Source organism: Labrus bergylta, chromosome 23 (genome assembly GCF_963930695.1).
Source record: "Labrus bergylta chromosome 23, fLabBer1.1, whole genome shotgun sequence".
Lineage (NCBI taxonomy): Eukaryota > Metazoa > Chordata > Actinopteri > Labriformes > Labridae > Labrus > Labrus bergylta.
In genome coordinates, this window is record NC_089217.1 from 2,976,367 (window position 1) to 2,997,565 (window position 21,199).

General features: G+C 41.8%; 2 protein-coding genes across 2 annotated transcripts; one reads left to right on the plus strand and one right to left on the minus strand.

Annotated features, from left to right (window-relative positions):
- Positions 1-1,046: 1,046 nt before the first annotated feature.
- On the plus strand, positions 1,047-12,064 carry gnsa (glucosamine (N-acetyl)-6-sulfatase a). The gene is made up of 14 exons (XM_020651632.3): positions 1,047-1,375; positions 2,678-2,737; positions 2,833-3,036; positions 3,921-3,986; positions 5,593-5,691; positions 5,899-6,066; positions 6,170-6,252; positions 6,565-6,683; positions 7,182-7,285; positions 7,701-7,802; positions 8,178-8,288; positions 8,392-8,502; positions 8,712-8,872; positions 9,030-12,064. The coding sequence occupies exons 1-14, from the start codon at positions 1,226-1,228 to the stop codon at positions 9,103-9,105; spliced, it is 1,614 nt and encodes a 537-aa protein (XP_020507288.3). The 5' UTR covers positions 1,047-1,225; the 3' UTR covers positions 9,106-12,064.
- A 521-nt stretch (positions 12,065-12,585) lies between these two features.
- Positions 12,586-19,710, minus strand: zgc:194209 (uncharacterized protein LOC570908 homolog). The gene is made up of 9 exons (XM_020659458.3): positions 19,572-19,710; positions 18,442-18,531; positions 18,128-18,249; positions 17,669-17,770; positions 17,285-17,437; positions 17,078-17,193; positions 15,431-15,591; positions 14,375-14,570; positions 12,586-13,466 (listed from the first exon to the last, which is right to left on the minus strand). Coding segments are annotated over exons 1-9 (1,152 nt in total). The 5' UTR covers positions 19,574-19,710; the 3' UTR covers positions 12,586-13,256.
- Between the last annotated feature and the right edge of the window lie 1,489 nt (positions 19,711-21,199).

A 21,199-nucleotide genomic window follows, 5' to 3' on the forward strand; every position in this document is an offset into this window, starting at 1 on the left:
ATGTTATGTAAGGAGGCCCTAAGAAGACAAATAAAGTGACTCTAAGTGCTACAACTATTGTTGTCAGCCTTACATCTGTTATTAGTAATACAAATATTAAAGTCAATCTTAGAAGTGCTTAACTTCAACCTTTATAATTAACAAGATCAGTCCTCCATGTTTCATCGTCATCATTCATACAGTAACATTAATATTAGACTGATCAGTCTATTATCATACTTAGCTTTTACTACACATACTTTTACCATCATTACTGACACTGTAGCTATAAATCTTTTCGATTCCTTGTTGTTGCTGTTTGTGTCTCTCCTTCCACCTGCATCTCCCTCACAGCCCAACACAGGATCTGCAGATGTTTGTTCACCATGAGTCTGGTGCTGCTCAACCTTTCTGCCTCTGAAAGGAAAATGCAAACAGCAAAATACAAAAAAAATGCAGTAATAATTCATAAAACAAAAAAAACGTGAACACAATTAACACCGATTAATTTAGCTTGGTATTACAGTTATTTTCCATTTTTTTCTATTTTACTTAGAATAACAGTATTTTTTTGTTTATTAATTATTATTATTGTTGTTGTTATTATTAATAGGCTATTTATTTTTTATTTTTTTGCAACTTTTTGTTTATTGGGCAATCCAAACATAGTTCATTTCTTATATCATTATTCTTTTTTTATAATGTTATATAAAACAATAATAGAATGCATTAGGCTATTTTTAGTAGAATGACAGTAATGTTTTGTTTTTATTTATTATTATTGTTGTAGTTGTGGTTGTTATTATTATTAATAGGTTATTTTTAGTAGAATAACAGTTGTGTTTTGTTTATTATTTATTTTTTATTTTTTTGTGGTTGTTATTATTATTAAAAGGCTATTTTTAGTAGAATAACAGTTGTGTTTTGTTTGTTATTTATTTTTTATTTTTTTGTGGTTGTTATTATTATTAAAAGGCTATTTTTAGTAGAATAACAGGTGTGTTTTGTCATTAGTCATGCAGGGGGCGTGACGTCTCTGGATCAGCTGACTCGGACTTCCGGGGGCCGATCAGCGCATGACCACGAAACAAGGAAGTGTTGTCTCAAACAGGGCCGAGTCTGTTCTTGTGTGTGTTTTTTTTTTCCACTCAGAAGAGACTGACAACATTTCACGCTCTTAAAAAGACTCCGGAGCTGCAGGAAGAGGCGGAAAGCTTCTGCAGTTTTACATTCAATCACAGTGAAAATGGACGCAGATCGCCGACGCCCGCTTTGTGTCCTTATCTGCGTCACTTTGTGCGGCTACCTGAGCCCCGAGGTGTTTGCAAAATCATACCGGAGACCTAACATTGTTTTGATCCTCACTGACGACTTGGACATCGCGATCGGGGGTCTGGTGAGTTCATGTGGTGGTTTTTATTCTCCTTTATTTTGCATGATGTGGATCTTATTCTAGGGAGAGTGGTGACTTTGCATTTACCTCTCTCTCTTATCCATCATGTCACTTGAAAATGTTGGATTAATCGATTTTAAACTAGATTCTATTTTCTCACATTGCGATACAGCTGACAGCTCACATTCCTCCCTGGCTTGCACACATCATTTAGGCATCTCACAGAGTCAGCAGACCTTATCACTTTTTTCAATCTGCTCCCACAGTTTATACAGCAAACACCCCTCCCTCCCATTAAAACCCTCAGCTGGTTACATGCACCAAATCCCAATCAAAAATCTGATGATTTAAGAGCATAATCCGGTGTTCAAAGTGTGCACACTGCAGCCTTAAGAAGGAAACTGCTGGCAAATATGTTTACTGTAAAAGTGTGTTACATCAGCTACAGATCCTCAGTCATGTGTTTACCCAAAAAGAGAGAGAGAGAGAGAGAGAGAGAGAGAGAGAGAAAGAGAGAGAGAGAGAGCATCCCTTCTCTCTGACAGGAAACTGAGAGTCTTTGGATTGTGGACCAAACGACCTCAGGATAAATCTAGAACATAACAAAGTCTTAATAATGATTATCAGAACAGAGTTTTTACTGTCGGGGCCCGGAGTGACTGGAGCGGCTAAGAAAAAAAGTTTTCCTTAAATCTCTTCCCTAAAAAAAAAACTTCATTAAGCTGCAGAGAATGTTCTCCTAGTTATCTGCTTCTTTTGTTCGTTTCTAATTCCTTAAAAACGTCATGCTCTGGCCTGGTTAGTTATAAGGAAACTTAAGTATCATCACTTTAAATCACAACTGAAAATAAAAGTCCTGTATGCAAACAGCAGATGAAACACCAGCGTCAGAACTGAGGCCGCAGCTCAGGCTGATTATTTGTATTAAGGATTAATCCGCTGATTATTTTAGAGGAACAATCGAGTCATTGTTCGCTTCATTAAAGTTAAGAATAAAGAGGTAGAGGGGGAAAAGGTCCTGTAAGACTTCCAAGAAACGAAAGCAGGCCTCCTCTGTGAGCTTGATTTGTGACTGAAAGGCCGCCTGTTGATGATCACTGATTCAGGACGCAGAGTTCGTTTTGGGAGAGTGTCACTCCCATGATTCCCCGCGATCGTCATGTTTTGATATTGTTTTGATTGAGATTTTACATCCTGTTTGTTTAGATAGTTACAAGATAAATTGGACGATTTTAGTTTTAAAAAATGGTTTAAATTGTGTTTTCAAGAGTTGAGTTCTCATGAAACCAAATGTGTTCCCTCCAGAGTCCTCTGACGAAGACAAAGAAGCTGATTGGTGATGCAGGGATTTCATTTTCAAACGCAGTGAGTACAGTAAAAGGAGGCTGTTACGTGGCTAATAAAGGCTCAGGTTTAGTTTTTTAGCGCCATTTTTTCATCTCTCATCGCTCTCCCTCCAGTTTGTTGCCAGCCCGCTATGCTGCCCGAGTCGAGCCAGCATCCTGACGGGGAAATACCCGCACAACCACCACGTCATCAACAACACGATCGAGGGAAACTGCAGCAGCACAGCCTGGCAGAAGAGCGAGGAAGCCCACACCTTCCCCGCCATACTGAAGAATCACGGATACCAGACCTTCTTCGCTGGGAAATACCTCAACCAGGTAATGCGGATGTGTGTGTGTGTGTGTTTCCTGCATGGTGGTTTGGTCATTGGTCTGATGGTTTGGTTATGTTTACATTTGCTAATTAGCCATCAAAGGAGATTAACTTCCTGTTGTTCCTGAGCTCGCCCGTTGATTTTGTTAATCAGTGTTTGCAGAGGCAGAAGTCTGTCGTCCGAAAATATGAAAAATATGGAGGACCAAGGACGGGGCTTTGGGGTTCCCCTGATCACATGAAAACAGGTTCAATTAAAAATGGACATTTCAGATGACTGTTAGACGTTAAAACCATCACGACATGTGCTGCCAAACTAATGTCACATCATGAAGGAGTCCAGTGGTCCCCATTCTCCCATTATCTCAGTGTTTCCAAACCTTTTGGACTTGTGTCTCCTTAAAGTTCAGCAAAGTCGATTCCTTATCGCGGGACATGTCTGTGTGTTCCTTATCAACACACACACATGTCCTGAGCTGGGGATGTGAGAAGTGAGGCGTTCATGGCACGGTTTTAAGCTGTTAAGGATAAAAGTGTCAGTTAGTTCATCTCTTTGATTCTAAACAAATTTACTTTTAACCAACAGCTGCCTGGAGTAGAAGAGAGAGAGAGAGCAATGTCTAAATAGTTCATGAACGTATGATGCCAATGTTAATTTTTCCATCCCGAATGAAGAATTCAAAAAGAGGAGGTGCTCCAGGACTGAAATGCAAATTAGGAATTTTTTAAAATGCTAATAAGCTAAATGAAATATAGTGGAAAAACTGAAACTTGTTGACATTTTGGTTTGAGCTTTGTTTCCTGTTTTCCTATTTTGCTCTAGTGCTGAATTTTCCCACGCTGTTTACGTCCTTTAACATCATCATAATACACCGTTTGTGTGTTTCAGTACGGACACTCGGACGCCGGCGGGGTGGAGCATGTGCCTCCAGGCTGGAGTTACTGGGTCGGACTGGTAAGTCTGAAACCTTTTCAGCCCTTTTCAGCAAAAACGTTTTCCCCAATCTGACAGACTTTGGCTGTTTCGTTTTAAGACAGAATTAAGCCCTCAGATACTGACCTGGTCCTGCCCCTAAAAAAACTTACTGATTCAAATCCAGCTCAGCTTGTTCAAGGAACGCCATCACAATAAGTCCACCATACCATTAAACACGTGGAAATGTGTCACGCTTCCCTAGAGAGCTGAGGCAACAACGCAGGAACTACTGCAAGACATTTCTCCTGCAAATGAGACAGACTGAGATTTTAATGCAAATGTTTGTATTTTGTTGGCCTTTATTGATATTTTACCCATAATGCAACTGTTACACTGTCTCATGATGGACTAAAAGATGTGTCTGATGTTTTTGTCTGCACAGAAAATGCTCAAATAGACTAAAAAGTTTCTCTTTATGTATTTAAACTTCTGCACAGCATGCAAATGTTTGCAGAGAAGTTTTTTTTTATTTGACCTCCGTGCAGTAAGGCCAACCTGAGTTCAGTCATTTGTCATAATAAAGTTGATGTGCTCTTGTAGCTGCAGTCTCTGTGCAGCAGGAGCCAGACTAATAAACAGGCTGAAATGAGATTATCTTGAGTTTACTGTACGTCTCTTAACTGAATTACAGAAGTTATGACACTGAGGTCACGTCTGTGGTGCAGAGCGGTTTATCTGCAGAGCTGCTGAACAAACACAGATGTGAGAACTGGTCTCATGACCTGACAGCTTATCATAACACAGGGAGAGAGGGAGAGAGGGAGAGAGGGAGAGGTCTTTTGGTGACAATGATCTCTTTCATCTTGCACACAACACCGATCGGTCTCAAAAATGTCAGAAAATGTTCAAAAACCTCAAACAACTACATCGTTTATCAATAAAAAAAGAACCAACAATGACATGAAAAGTTGGTTACATCCATTTCTATGACTTCTTCTTGAACACAATGTAACACGCTACAGCAGCTACCGTAAGGAGACGGCTCATGTTCATACATGTGACCATGCTGAATTTGAGTTTAACTTTTGTAATCTGTTAATTTACAACGAGTGCATGAACCAAAGTGCCGATAGTAACATATTTTGTTGCAGATATGCGCCGATATGACTAGATTTATTTACCAGTCCAATAGCATTTCATTTGAGTTTCTTGGTGTTACATTTGCAGTTCTCTTTCACCAGCAGAGGGTGCTTATATATATTTTCCACAAGTGTTTGATGACTGCATTTGAGGGATCAACACAATAAATGTGTATTTCTATCTATCGCTACAGATCTAAGAAAGATATCGGCCGATAGCTGATTATTTTCTCTCCCTACTATCGATATCGGCCTCAAAAAACCTGAATCAGTCAGTCTCCAGTCGTTACACCTGGGCCTCCATCCAAGACGTGTTATGCACACACACTAAGTGAGAAAGCTTCAAGCGACCACATTAAAGTGTTTTTTATTTACTCAGACTTTCACTGTGTGATTGTTGCGACGGCTCATATCAGGGTAACAATAACAAAGTGATTAATATGTGTCACTGTGAGTAAAGACTGCATGCATGTTACGTAAACATGAGGTTGTTTGTGTTTTTGCAGGAGAAGAACTCTAAATATTATAACTACACTCTGTCAGTGGATGGAAAAGCTCAGAGACATGGAGCTGATTACAGCAAAGACTACCTGACTGACGTTCTGGTGAGTCATGATTATTATGATTACTGAGTCTGTGCACGGATGTTAATAATGAGGGGGGGGGGGAGACAGCCGCTCAATGTTTTGAATTGGGGCTGCAGTACCCATGTTAAACACTAGGGGTCAGAGTTACATACTGCTCCTTTAAGTGACATTTTCTGGTTATTGGTTGTTATTTTAACTCTCTTTTCTCTCTCTCTCTCTCTCCAGGCTAACATGTCTCTGGACTTCCTCAGTTATAAATCAAACTACCAGCCGTTCTTCATGATGGTCTCCACGCCGGCCCCCCACTCGCCTTGGACCGCAGCTCCTCAGTACCAGAACAGCTTCAACACCACGAAGGCTCCAAGAGACCCCAACTTCAACGTCCACGGGAAGGTACGGCTTCTCTCTGGAATCTAGACCTAAAAAATACAAAATTAAAACATGGGTGACGTCACCAAAACAGAAACCTTTTGATTCCTTTCTGTTCTCTCCTCAGGACAAACACTGGCTCATCAGACAGGCTAAAACCCCCATGACCAACTCCTCCGTTCAGTTTCTGGATGATGCCTTCAGGAAACGGTCGGTCTCTGCTGCTTCTCCACTTCCTGTTCTTCCTCTTAGTGCTTCTCACCTTTCCTGTCTAGTTTCTCTTTGCATGTTACTCACTCACTTCCTCATCGTTACAACCCAATCGACGCCCACTTTGACCTACTTTTTCTGCTTCTGATTGTCTTGTATTTTCAAAGGATCTATTTCTAGTCGATAGTCAAGATTTGTATCCCTAAATTGTATGACTTTTTCCTTTTTTATTGTAATAGGAAAGCATTTTTTTTGAAGTAATTGAGAAATGAGAGGTTTTTTTTGTTCATGTTTAATGTTGTGTCACTGCAGGTGGAGAACTTTGTTGTCAGTAGACGACATGGTGGAGAAAATAGTGAAGAGTTTGCAGGTCAGAGGAGAGCTGAACAACACATATGTCTTGTTTACCTCTGACAACGGCTACCACACAGGTATCTAACCACACACACACACACACACATTTAAACTCTTCATATTTATGTACATCTGCAGTCAGAGAGAGAGGCTGATTAGAGATTTATTTTTACTTTTAAGAGAAATAAAGAAGGGATGAGTGGGGGGCGGTCTGTGGCACGCCCCATGTCCAGAGGCTGTAGTCCTCGTCTAAGCGGCTGTGGGTTCAAAACCAACCTCAACCCTTTGCTGCATATCATCCCCCCACTCTCTCTCTTTAGCTGTCATATCGAAGGAAGGCAAAAAGGCCCCAAAAATAACAAGTAACCAAAACAAAACAGCGAGTGATTCAGACATTGTTCGAGGGATTAGTTAATGGTGAGAGATCAGGCACACTAAGTGGACTACGAGGCCTTCATGGAGGTTAAAGTCCTCTTGTTATAAAAATGTCAGTCAGTTTTTTGGGGTCTTCTTAAAACAAAACAGAGTAAACATAGGTGAAATGTGAACTTTCTACATGTCTTTGTATCTTTCAGGTCAGTTCTCTCTTCCTCTGGACAAACGGCAGCTCTACGAGTTTGACATCAGAGTTCCCCTCATGGTCAGAGGACCCAAAATCAAGCCCAACCAGACGAGCAAGGTACGCAAACAAACACACACTTCTATCTGCTAGTTTGAGATGGCACCAGTCGGCCCACAGTGTCGACCCCACGCTCTGAAAATCTGAACAAAATATTCAGGTTGGAGACGGCAGCAAGATGTTAAAAGGTAGAGTCAGCTGGAATGTTCGCTTGCAGCTTGTAGACATTCAAACTGAACCCCTTCCTCTCGGGCTCGCCGCCCCCTCAAGCACACACTCACTGCAGGAAGTGGAGTGTACATTTTACTGGTTGTACCTACACTTCAAGATACCGCATGCTAGCACAAGCTTACAGTCGGTGTTTGGGACCGTAATGTCTGACGATATAGTACGCTGACTTTTTAGGATTTCATTCAGTAGATATTTTACATTTTGCTCCTTGAAGTTGAAATCATTTGCTTCATTTTGTCTTCAGCTGCTGGTGGCGAACGTGGACCTCGGTCCGACCATCCTGGACATCGCCGGCTACGACGTCAACAAGACGCAGATGGACGGCATGTCCTTCCTGCCCGTCATGGTCAGACACAGCCTCGCTTCATTTATTTTTAAAGCTGAAGTTTTGAATTTTTATGGAAATTATCAAAAAGACCAGAAAAATAGTTTGTAAACAAGCACATGATGATGACTCATGATTGTGTGTGTGTGTGTGTGTGTGTGTGTGTGTGTGTGTGTGTGTGTGTGTGTGTGTGTGTGTGTGTGTGTGTGTGTGTGTGTGTGTGTGTGTGTGTGTGTGTGTGTGTGTGTGTGTGTGTGTGTGTGTGTGTGTGTGTGTGTGTGTGTGTGTGTGTGTGTGTGTGTGTGTGTGTGTGTGTGTGTGTGTGTGTGTGTGTGTGTGTGTGTGTGTGTGTGTGTGTGTGTGTGTGTGTGTGTGTGTGTGTGTGTGTGTTACCAGGAGGGGAAGATGAACAGTAGCAGCTGGAGAACAGACATCCTGGTGGAGTACGAAGGAGAAGGAAGAAACGTGTCGGACCCCTCCTGCCCCCTGCTGGGACCAGGAGTGTCGGTACGGCATGTTTTTGTTTTTTTTAACCCTTTGGACAGAAAATAAAGATTTTGCAGCTTTAAAACTCATTCATTCTCTTTCTTCTCTTCCATCGTCTCTATAGGAGTGTTTCCCAGACTGTGTGTGTGAGGACTCTTACAACAACACCTACGCGTGTGTGCGCACTGTCGCCCCCTGTGCCAACCTGCAGTACTGCGAGTTTGATGATAACGAAGTGAGGGAATAGATTTAATCATATTTTTGAATTTTGAATTATTTGTTGTGACTGCAATTAAAAGAAAAAAAAAGATAAAATGTGCTGTAATGAATCACTCAGGCACAATTTCCTTACTGTGCTGCCATCTGGGGGTTGATTAAAGTTTGACAGTGTCAGAAACACTTTACCTGATTCACTTTTATTTGCCGTTGTGCGCCCCCCTGTAGGTGTTTGTAGAAGTGTACAACGTGACTGCAGACCCCTTCCAGCTGACCAACATCGCAAAGACCATCGACCAGGAAGTCCTGGAGAAGATGAACCACCGGCTGATGATGCTGCAGTCCTGCTCCGGACAGTCGTGTCGAACGCCCGGCGTGTACGATCCAAGGTCAGTTCATCAACGCTGCCAACAGAATGTACAAAAATAGATGCACAAAATCACACAGCACTATAAATGACTCCTCCGTTTAAATGCACATATGCATAAGAAATCGACTTGTTTTGGGGATTTTCACCCAGTATCATATTCCTCTTTTGTTCCACAGTTATAAATTTGACCCTCGACAGATGTTCACGGGCCACAGCTGGCGGCTCAGCAGACTCCGGCAGAGGGTGAAATAAAAAAAAAAAGAGGAGGCGCCGATGAAGACGTGGAGAAGATGGACTGAGGAAGAAAGGGCTGCATTGTTGTTTTATATTCAGCCTGCCCTGCTGTTGTTGCCTTGTTGTCAGGCCTCCCGAGCCAGTTTTCTCTGTGGACGGATGGAGAAGGGATCAGGTGAGGTCATATTGTAGGAATAGGTGCGTTGCCACGGAGACGAGAGGCCTCTTAGTGTGCAGCACTCGCCCTATGAAGTTTGGACTGCAGGTTTTTTTTGTGTGTGAGTTTTTGTGAGTATGAGCCAAATTATTCCGGATGGATCAACACGCCCGAGGCCATTTATTCACTTCCTGTTGTTTTGGTCAGATTTAAAGAGCGCTGATGGACGTCGGCTCGGTCCCTCATATCAAGTTCAAACACTAATGTGACTCGGTAATTATTGTTTTTATGTGTGGTTTCTCGTTCATATCACTTCCAGTTCACAAAGATGTTTTCATGTTGTCGCTCAAATTCCGGCTGCCTGGATTTTGTTTTGCTGCATTCAGGTGATCTTTAAGAATCTTTGAGGGGTTGGACATTTGGTAGAAAAGATGCATTTAAGTGACACACAAATATATCAATACATGTGAAGCGCTTAAGCTAATTTGTAAGACACAAAAGGTGTAAGAGTCTCCATCTTATTAGTCTAAACTTTGACAAATGTTCCAGAAAACTGGTGTCAGAAAATGCTAACATTTGTTAGCTTCTCACTGCTACAGCTGATTAATTCTTTCTAGATGTTTTGGGGGGTTCATTGGACAGCTAGCACACATTAGCAGGTGTATGATGCACCCAAACTGAATGCAGCAAAATAAAAAGATTGATTGTTTTGCGATCACAAAACCTTCAATTCAACAAACGTGACAAAAAGAAAAATGTAAAAACATTAAGAAATGTAAACGAAGGTGAAACGGCAGGACGTCACAATTTCAGAAGAAGAAGATTCTGGGATGAAGGTGTTGTTTTTATTTAACCTGAAGAAAAAAAAAGTCAATATAGTGATTATTAAAAGTTAAAGAAAATCACGCCGCCTACAGGGAGAAAAGGTCAACATACAGACAATCCATCTGAGTCTTTTCAGAAACCAGTGCCTACTGACAGAGCTGCAACATTTCTCACTCAGACGACATCACACACACACACACACACACATTTAGGGAAAAACATCACAACATTTTAAAGATTTCACCTCAGTGAATCAGGTGTTCAGAAGAATCTTATCACTGTAAATTTAACAAATGTTAAAGGTCCAAGATGAGAGATTTCAAGAGTGATGCAGAGCTGGCTAAACACTGAAGCTTCAGTGTCCACCACATGGCAACCTGCATGAAGATCGACTCTAGACAGCTCTATAATGTTATCAATTTGGACTGCAGTACCCATTTTAAACACTAGATGTAAGCGTTACATACTGCTCCTTTAAATCTGGATCGAAAGAGGAAGCAGTGGTTAAAAAAAACAAACAGTCGTATTTTCCTTATGCACAGAGTGCTGCAGGAATGATTCCTCAAACCTGTTTAAGAGGTCTGACATCATATTAAGGATTAGAGATCATAAAGTTCTGTATGCCAAAGAGATTCTTTCCTGTTAGAAATCATAATTCATAGAGGAGCAAAACCGTGATGATAACTAAGCCCATGAAATCAGTCATACCTGCAGCACTTTGTTCCCCTCAGAATCAGAGAACATTTCAGTGAAAGGACTCTTTGTGTATTTAAATAATTAGGAAACGATTCCTTGGGATAAGAAGTGGCATTAATGAAAACGCCTTAATACAAATGTCTTGAGCTGCTTCGTCCGTTTTGTACATTTCAATTCTTCCCTCATCAGACTGACAAACGCGTTCGATTATTTCTGTGATTGAGCTCAAACGTTCAACTTTGTCATCGACTGTTTTCTCATTTTCAGTCTCAACTTTTTCTCTTGTTTTTGTACTTTTAAAAAAATATATATTTGGACTGAAACCCTTTTGCCTGTCCGACATTTCATACCATAGGTTTATTCAGAAACATTCAGCTTGTCTGTTAAGACAAGTCCGAGTGTTATTGAATACATGAGTTCATGTTTGTAGCAGTTCACGGTTCTGTGCAGAGATTACGTTCCTAAAGGGAAAGAGGAAGAAGCGACAATAAATCGAGCCTAAATGTAAATCCTTTAAACGTCATGAAGTTTTCATTTGATCAGTTAGTGTTCAGTTATAGGACAGAGCGTTAGGACGACTGGAAGAGACAAATCAACTTAACAAATCTGTGTCTTATTTCTCCAATGTGTTCCTAAAACTACAAATTGATAATGGATGAGTTTTTTTTAAACGATCTGTCCCAAACTTTTAAGGGAAGTTCTTCAGATTTCGTCTGCGTTTATGACTCGCTACACGAGACAGAAGCCGTAACTCCTGCTGTCGCTGTCAGAACGCAGAGGCCTGTGGGGATTGTAGTTCTTCAGAGGTGGATAGAGGAAAAAGTCGCCTTCAGCCTGTTTTTATTTGTGTGGAAACATTCATTTCTTGATCAAATCTTTGCAGATAATTAACATCCGAGCAAACACCTGACAGACACTCGAGGGACTCTCCTGTGAAATAAAATCAAACGTCTGTGTTCGATTTGAACTGTGGATTATTTTCTTACCGTCGATAGTGACTCAGTGATTTTTTATTTTATTTCTGCTACTGTAGTGATGATGTAGGATAAGTGGCTCACACGGCTCTTTCTTCCTCGACTGAATTTAAAGATTTAACTTCCTGTGAAAGTCACCCGGACTCAACACACTCTGTGATTTATTTCCTGAAGCCGATCGCTTCGTTTCACTTCACTGATGCACTTTCCAATGAATCTGTCAGATGTTTTTTTTGTTTTGTTTTTTGGAGCCTGTAGTTTTATTTTTTTTGATGATGTATTTTAGGTTTGTGTTTTTGTCCAATTAAAACAATTCTGAAACAAACCCCCCCCCCAGGAGTCCTGCTGACTTTATTAAACACTGAATAAAAAACTCATTTTGAATTTTATTCTCTGACTGATCTGATTTGATTTAGAGTTAGAGCGGCACTGAGCTTATGAATCATCAAAAAGAGGTTTATAACGAGGAAACAATCCACCAAATGTTTTGGGTTGAATGAACATTATTTTGTAATTACATGGTCTCATGGGTTTTCTCCTGGTCTTCATTACAAACCAGTACAGCACATCTCATGAAGCTGATTAAAAGTCAGACTTGAGGTTAGTATTTATCTCAGGTATTTTACAATCAAAACGTCAGACAAAACAGAAAAACATACCTTTCACTGTCACCGAGTCCACACAGATGTCTTTAAAATACTTTGTGTTCTCCAGCCAACAATCCAAACCCCCACAGAGAAAAAGTGAATTATATTTATAAGGACAGAAAAGGCAGGAAATCTTCTGATATGAGCGTTGAAGCTGTAAAACAATCACAACTAATAGATGATCAAAACTACGACATCGTCACAGTTCATCAATATTTATTCTCCAGGATTCAGAGGAAGTGAAATGTTTTTAATATAAATTATTTATTTCAACATCTAACTTTACAAAACTGTATTATTTGTATGTTTTCAGTCCCACAGTGTTCAGACAGTCAAATATGAATATGTTGGAAGTTAAATTACAGACACAGCTCGTCCGTTTGAAAGTTAACATGTAGTCTCACATCGAGGGCGGAGGAGATTCAATTAGTCTGAGAAAAATGGTAAATGAAACTTGAGCTTGTTAAGTGTTTTTCTCGTCTTCTGTCTACTCAAAGCCTCGCGTCCACTGAGCGTTTTTTTCCAGGCAGAAAAAAAGCGCTGGCTGTGCGCTTTCTTCCCGTTTTGATTCCAGTTGAGGCAAAGTGGTGAGTGGATCCAGTGTGAGTTCGTCTGAAGGAGTCCAGTTCAAAGTCAGTTTGTAAACCAGAATAATGTGGATTTATTTCATCCGCTCTTCATAGAAAAGTTTCCTTCTGAATCAGAGCACGTTCAGAACTTCCTGCTGATGAGGCGACTTTGATGTTTAAGTGCAGGGAGTTTATCCATCAGTCAGTTTACAGATCAGTGCTACAACACGTCAGTAGTGCAGATAAATGACCTCCAGTGATTTTTTTTTTTTTTTGCGTCTTCAGCCGTCTGGGTCCGTCCTCAGCTCTCCCAGCCGTCGAGCACGGGCAGGAAGGGCAGGTCGGTGCTGCCCAGGTACGTCCTCCCCCGGTGCTGGAAGACGTCGCTGATGGCCCACGTCAGGCGGCCCTCGGGGTCGTGCAGCGTTCCCACGATCTGACCGTCCAAGTCCAGCTCCAGGACCAGAGCGTAGCGGGGCAGCAGGACGTCGTACCAGCTCAGAGGAATCACCTGGAGACACAAAATAAATCCACTGAAACACTCCAGACACACACGAGCTTTAAAATGTAGGAAATCGAATAAACAAACATTTTTATTTTCTTTAAATGTTGATTTATTTACGTCTCTTAAAGTTCCATAAAACCACTTGGTAGTCCAGTCAGATTCTTTGAAATAAAGGTTTTTGGCCACAGAGGACATCTCCAAAAGTTCACCAAGAGTTCAGGCCTCTTTCTTCAGAGTGTGTGTGTGTGTGTGTGTGTGTGTGTGTGACTAGGCAGTGTGCTCAACCAAAACCTTTGTGATCATCCAAAAAAAAAAAAATGTGTGTGTGTGTGTCTCTGTGTGTGTGTGTGTGTGTCTCTGTGTGTGTGTGACTAGGCAGTGTGTTCAACCAAAACCTTTGTGATCATCCAAAAAAAATAAAAGTGTGTGTGTGTGTGTGTGTGTGGGGTCCTGCCCCCTGTCCCGTCACATTTCACACTATCTAGTCCGTGTGCAGACTGGAACAAAGCCTGTTATTCTCCACTGAGTGACACAAAGTGATTGTGAATCACACGGCGCTGCTTCACAGTGAGTGAAATGCATCATGGGAAAGAAGATTTGGTTATAAGAGCTGATAAAAACCTTTCCTCTGCAGTCGATGGTTTAAAGCAGACAACATGTTTTTATTCAGTTTGCATTAACTGGTGATAAACACAAACGTGTAAATCATATATTTATTTTGCATTTTCTTTGTTTATTTATTTAAAAAGATTAATTTGGGTTCCTCTGCTGATAATCCCTCTCGCTCATGTTCTGCTCGTTCTGTGATCTTTGGCAGTTTTGGTCCCTAATCTTTAAAGGTCACATGTTCTCCTCCTCCTCAACAACCAGCTTCAAAACAATCAACACTTCTGTCTGAGTGTTTGTTGGTCTACCTTTGCCAGGAAGCGTTTGACTGCTGGATACGGGGCGATCAAATCCAGGAAGGGAGGCACAAGCTTCCGGAACCTTGGCGTCGTTATGCCAACCAGGAATGTTCCGTGGTCGCTAAGGCGGATGTTGTCAGGGTAACCGATCATGTTGTCAAGGAGGATCTCTTTGGTTCCAGCCTTTGGACCCTTCAGCCAAAATCTGAGAGAGGACAGAGAGACGGTGTGTGTGTGTGTGTGTGTGTGTGTGTGTGTGTGTGTGTGTGTGTGTGTGTGTGTGTGTGTGTGTGTGTGTGTGTGTGTGTGTGTGTGTGTGTGTGTGTGTGTGTGTGTGTGAGAGGTGTGTGTGTGTGTGAGGTGTATATGTATGTGTGTGTGTTTGTGTGTGTGTGTGTGTGTGAGGTGTGTGTGTGTGTGTGTGTGTGAGGTGTGTGTGTGTGTGTGTGGTGTGTAAGGTGTGTGTGAGGTGTGTGTGTGAGGCGTGTGTGTGTGTGTGTGAGTGTGTGAGGTGTATATGTGTGTGTGTGTGTGAGGTGTGTGTATGTGTGTGTGAGGTGTATATGTGTGTGTGTGTGTGTGTGTGTGTGTGTGTGTGTGTGTGTGAGGTGTGTGGTGTGTGTGTGTGAAGTGTATATGCGTGTGTGTGTGTGAGGTGTGTATGTGTGTGTGAGGTGTATATGTGTGTGTGAGGTATATATGTATGTGTGTGTGTGTGTGTGTGTGTGTGTGTGTGTGTGTGTGGTGTATATGTGTGTGTGTGAGGTGTATATGTGTGTGTGTGTGTGTGAGGTGTATATGTGTGTGTGTGTGTGTGAGGTGTATATGTATGTGTGTGTGTGTGAGGTGTATATGTATGTGTGTGTGTGTGTGTGGTGTATATGTGTGTGTGTGTGTGTGAGGTGTATATGTGTGTGTGTGTGTGTGTGTGTGTGTGTGAGGTGTGTGTGTGTGTGTGTGTGTGTGTGTGTGTGTGTGTGTGTGTGTGTGTGTGTGTGTGTGTGTGTGTGTGTGTGTGTGTGTGTGTGTGTGTGTGTGTGTGTGTGTGTGTGTGTGTGTGTGTACCTGAGTACTCGTCCGATGCTGGTCTCTGCCAGCAGCAGGAAGTTGTCGTCTGGAGACAGAGCGATGCCGTTGGGCATGTAGAGAGAATCCAGCAGAACCTTCACACTTTGTGTTTGAGGGTCGAAGGAGAGGAGACGACCGAGGCGGTTCAGCTCGATCACCTGGAGGAACAAAAACAGAGACCAGTGAAGGCGCCATGTGACCAGTGAAGGCGCCATGTGACCAGTGAAGGCGCCATGTGACCAGTGAAGGCGCCATGTGACCAGTGAAGGCGCCATGTGACCAGTGAAGGCGCCATGACACCAACACGCCCGCTGTTTGTAGGACGACCTTCTTCTTTAATACTCCCCTCGGCTCGGGGTCAGTCGTGTTTGTCAGCTGTGAAAGTACTCAACATCCGATTGGTGCCGCTTCCCGGTCTGCTCGCTCTCATTGGCTCTTGATTGCTGCACTGTTGTTTTATTTTTCATGCTTTTAATAGATTTTATTGTTGTGTATTTGTTGGGATTTTTTCTTTTTTCTTTAAAGCACTTTGTGACGTTGGTTTTGATAAGTGCTTTATAAATAAACTTCATTATTATTATTATTTAATTGTTGTTAGAATTAGTTTTGGTATTTAGTTCACTGATATTTGGGTGGTGTTGTTTATTTAATTATTCTACACATTGTCTTTATTTAGAATAGATATTTGGGTAGTTTTTTTCTTTTGCTAGTTATTTGTTTAGTAAATTTAGTTTTGCATTAGTATTTTTTTGTTAGGTATTTGGGTAACACTGTGGGCCCCAGAGGCAGGTAGAGGACCAGCATGCACCTGGGTGGGCCTATGAGAGGCAGCAGGAGCCACAGTGTCTTGGTTCTTTTGTTTGCTTTCTTTTGAACCAAATAAACGGCAGATCTCCTGCATGGACATTAGACTTTCTTTTTTTTTTTTGCCTGCGTACATCACATCCCCCATGGTGCATCAGTGGTCATTTGATTATGTTTGATATTAGTTTACTTAGATTTTTAGACAAATAGCCACTACAGAGGCATTTCATTGACACCTCACTCTTGAGGATAATTTGGACAAATAATCAGTTTGCAACAAACCTTGACAACGCGCCCTTAACCCTGGTTAGGCTTCTCCTCTTGAGCCTCCTTCTTCAACTTCCTGAACTGAAGTACTCTTAACATTTCTCTTCTTTGTAAGAATAAAAGAACAAGTGTGTCCACTCACCCGTCTTGCCCGGATAAAGGAAACCTAAAGGACATGTGTGTGCTGATGTTTTTCTCTCTTTTTAGTTTGTGATTGGCCAGCAACACTGAAAAAAAAAAAAAAAAAAAAAGGGTTGGCAGGAGAAACTTTGGATATTTGTTGCTCTTTTTGCACATTTGCACACCTCCACTTTGCACTTTAATAACTTGAATTTCCGTTTCCTGGTACGGGCTCTTGACTGATTCTATTGCGTTGTTTTTATTTGGTTTTATATTTTGCTGTGTTGGCTGTTTTTTTTATTTGTTTTGGTCCATGTTTTATGGTGATGTTGTCCTTGTGTTTCTTGTCTTCTGTTGGAATGCAAATTTCCCCTGAATCTGAGTCTGAAGTCAGAGTGAATTATTCACACGTGCAGCTATCAGCTATAAGATCTTCCATTTCCATCCCCTCACCTCCAGTTTGACGTGTCTGCGTCCCCATCGGCTTGACGAGTCTGTGAAGTAAATCACCCCCGTCTGAGAGGAAACCTCCAGGCCGTTCAGAAAGGCAAAGGGAACGCCGTCAGCACCTGAGAAACAAGAGGGGTAAAAAAAAAAAAACAGGTCACAGACTTTAAATCAGCAGAGCTTCTTTTAACATTCACACAGAAAACTAAATACCCTGTGAGTTAGCCAGCAGCAGAGTCTTTTCTTTAGTTTCTGGGTCGACGCTGTGCAGCCCAAAGTAAGAGTCGGCTACGATCAGCTGACCGCGACGATCCAGACGGACGCCGTGAGGACGACCGCACACGGGCTCGAAGTCTGTGCTGCTGCCTGCAGACGCAAAAAGAAAGAGGTTTATGAATATTTTCTGGAAGAGAATGCATGAATGAACACTTTGTCTTATCTGATGCTGAGAGAATCAGAGAGCAGGGCAGGAAGGAAACAAAAAAAACAACACAATTATCCCTTTTTTTGAGAGGTGGGGGGGGGGGGTGGGTGGGATACCAAAGCTACAAAACCACAGAAGAAGAAAGAGACGAGTGAAGATGAAACACAACCGACCACATTCTGGTAAGTCCTGTCCCATCTGTGTGATGAGCGTGAGGCTGTCGTCAGGACCGATCCTCCACAGCTTCCCGTCCACTGTTCCTGTGTAGACATGACCTGAAACACACACGCACGCACACACACGCACGCACACACACGCACACGCACACACAAACACACACATAAACACACGCAGCTTCTCACTTATTCATTACTGCAGATTTTTCATTTTGTACACTAAAATTTTCAGGTTGAAAAAAAATCCAGAAATTAAAACCTCCTAATTAAGATCTATAATTTGATCCATAAAAGGTATCGAGGGAACAAACATATATTACATGACACATACAGGAAGCAAAAAGGGACAAAAAGCCTTGCACACAATACAAGAAAAGGTCAGGTGGTAAAATAAATAAATGAATCACACATCTATAAAAGCACAGAGAGGTGAAAAATAAAACCCAGCACGCTCACCCTCCTCGTCTGCAGTGAAGGATTCTGGGCCGTGTAGTTTCCCCGTAAACAGTCTGCGGCCCTTCTGCAGTCGGGTGTTTACAGCCAGAGGACCCTCGAGGGCCGGAGGAGGCCCCTTCAGTCTGGAGGAACAGAAAAGTTGAATCTTTTTAATGCTTCAATGAAGAATATTTGTATCCTGATGACGAGTAAAAAAAAAAAAAGATTCTCCCATTCTTAATCTTGTTACTTTAAAAATGTGCTATTGTGTGTAGAGGAGTTATGCACATTGTTGAGTGTTGTTGTTGTTGTTGTTGTTATTGTTGTGTACTCACACATGAGGTTTGGGGTCTATGGGAGAAGGCAGCAGGTAAACTCCGACAGCTGCAGCGAGCAGAGCGGCTAACAAAGCTCTGCGACCAAACCTGAGAGAGAAGGGAATAAAGAAAACGTCCTTAAAGGTCTGACATGAACGCTTCATAAATCAACAACAGAGCTGTGGAGTGAACTTTGACATGTAAAACATGTTTCACAGTGTTGTGTCACACAGGATCTATTTCAAGTAACGCAACATCACATGTGGGTTACACAACTGAGAGACTTCTTACCAAAAGAAAGCCTTTTCTCCTGCAGAACCCCGACCTGCACTTTAAAACTAGAGATGCACCGATTGGGAAAATCAGGGTCGATACCGATGTTTGAAATTAAATTTAGCCAATTGCCGATTTTGATACCGTTTTGTTTTGATGACTCCTCACAATGCAGTCATGTTTAACTATGAAAACAATTCAGAGTTTTGTCCAACAGGTGGCTTCATCTGCCCAAGAAAAAAACCTCTTCTCTGAATCAGTAGTTAGGTGAACTGGAGGCAGCATTAAATTGATTTAGTGCAACAAATAAACATCCTGACATCGGTTCATGCCACATTATTTGCCGATGTCTCAAAGTTTTCCCCTGCTCAAGAATCTTTCAAAATAAAGTTGTTTTTTTGAGATGCACCTTGCACATAAACCAAACTTAACTCTAAAATCTGCAAGTTTTTTATTTGCATGTCTTTGACTCTTCCTTATATGTTTTTAATATATTTGACAACTTCTTGCATAACTCACTTTGCAGCATTTTGTAACATGCGGTCTCCTCCTCCCGCACACAGCTGTGTATCCTGATGACTCACCTGAGCCAGCTGTTTGACGTTTTAAATATAAAATAAGAGATAATTGATGTTTTAAACTGATGCCGAAAATTAAGTCTGGCCGGAATTGTTCAAGAAATCTATTTAATTGTTTTTTTATTTCGACGCTGCAGCTTGTAAATCAACAATTATCAGATTTATGAGCAGGGTTTGGCGGCGCACAGAGACCCTTCCTTCAGACTTTTACTTTGGAATAAAAAAACACAACAAACAGCTGGAGTTTCATATTTTGTTGTCGCGGGAGGAGAAAAGTTTTGAAAAGGTCAAACTTACATTGTTTAGTTTGTCTTCTTCCTGCAGCAGATCAAACAGGTCCGGCTGAAGTTCAGACCGGCGGGGATTGAGTTTGATCGGCGAGGAGCTCCGAGTGAAGCTCACTGGAGGCTACAACAGAACATCCGGTGAGGCCCTTCAGAATAAAAGTGTTAGGGAACACGTATCCGGTCCGTGTGTGAGTCTTAACCATAGACTGTAAATATGAACTGAAGTCTTTCTTCTTCTTCTTCTTAATAAACTCCTAAGGGAGATGATTAAGGCCACATATGGGGAAATAAATGATAATAGGAGTATGACTATTTCCCATAATGCACTTTGAGAAAACACCTATGGAAAACACCTGGCACCAATCCTCCTCCATAGACTCTGATCCCAACAGTTATTATTCTAACCACTCAAAGAGTGACTGTTGACCGTTGACATCATCGTCCTACTTTCTCTTATGTATATATAGTTTTTTATTTTATATAATAACAAGGATTGGGCTTAGTGGTTATGTCTGGGACCCCATGTACAGAGGCTTTAGTCCTCAACACAGCAGCTGTGGGTTCGAATCTGACCTCAGCCCTTTTCCGCTGCATGTCGTCGACCACTCTCTCCTCCCAACACTTCCTGCTTCTCTTCAGCGGTGCAATCCAACAAAAGTAAAAAGGCAAATAACTTAAAATAGTTATTAAAAATAAAAGTTTAAAAAATTAACCAGCTTTATATTGCGTTTTTTTTGTCTCCTCAAATGTGAGTGTACATCTTTCAAACACGAGTTAAGAGATGCTGAGCTTTTATTTTGAAGGCAGCACCGTCTGGCTCTCTCCTGCAGCTTCACACATGTTGGAGTTTAAGTGTGTGAGGTGAGGCCGGGGGAGCCGAGGGGGGAGCTGAGGGGGGAGCCGAGGGGGGAGATGAGGGGGGAGATGAGGGGTTCCTTGTCTGAGGGAGCTTGAGTCGGGGTCACACAGAGGACAAAGAGGAGGGGCTGCTTCATCTGCTCCAGACTGCAGCTCTGCCAAAACACTGACAGCTTTCAGTAAAGACTCTTCACTGGCAGGGAGAGGACGCTGAAAGTATCAGCTGCTATTTTATTTCTAACATTTCTATTTAACATGAAGATACACTCAGAAGCGAAGTCTGTCCTCGTGTACCACAGTTTGAGAATGAATGCCTAAGGGAATTACCAGAGCCGTTTCCAAACTACATTTCTGACCTTTAACCTTTCAGCTGTTATCAAATATTTTAAAAACAGACTGAGGGAATCTGTTTAAAAAAAAAAAAAAAAAAAAAAAACCTATGACATTAAAACACACGACCCCCTTTTGTTTGAATTTCACCTTTAATAGATGCAGCCGGCCTCGTGTGAGACGGAGAGGCCACGTTTGGTAACAGAGAGAAAAGAGACACAGATACAAATCAGCGAGGACTGCAACAACATCAATAATAAACATGTGATGTAGCCGGCCGTCCTAAAGGTTTGTGTTCCCGTCTGCAGCTCAGATCAAACTCCATGAAGGCACTGCTGCGGCTTTCAGACCTGACACCAACAGTCTGAAATCACCGGGATCTCTCGCTCAAATACGGCTTCTACCGACTTCAAACTTTAATAGATTGTTGCATTGACTTGAAGGATTTGT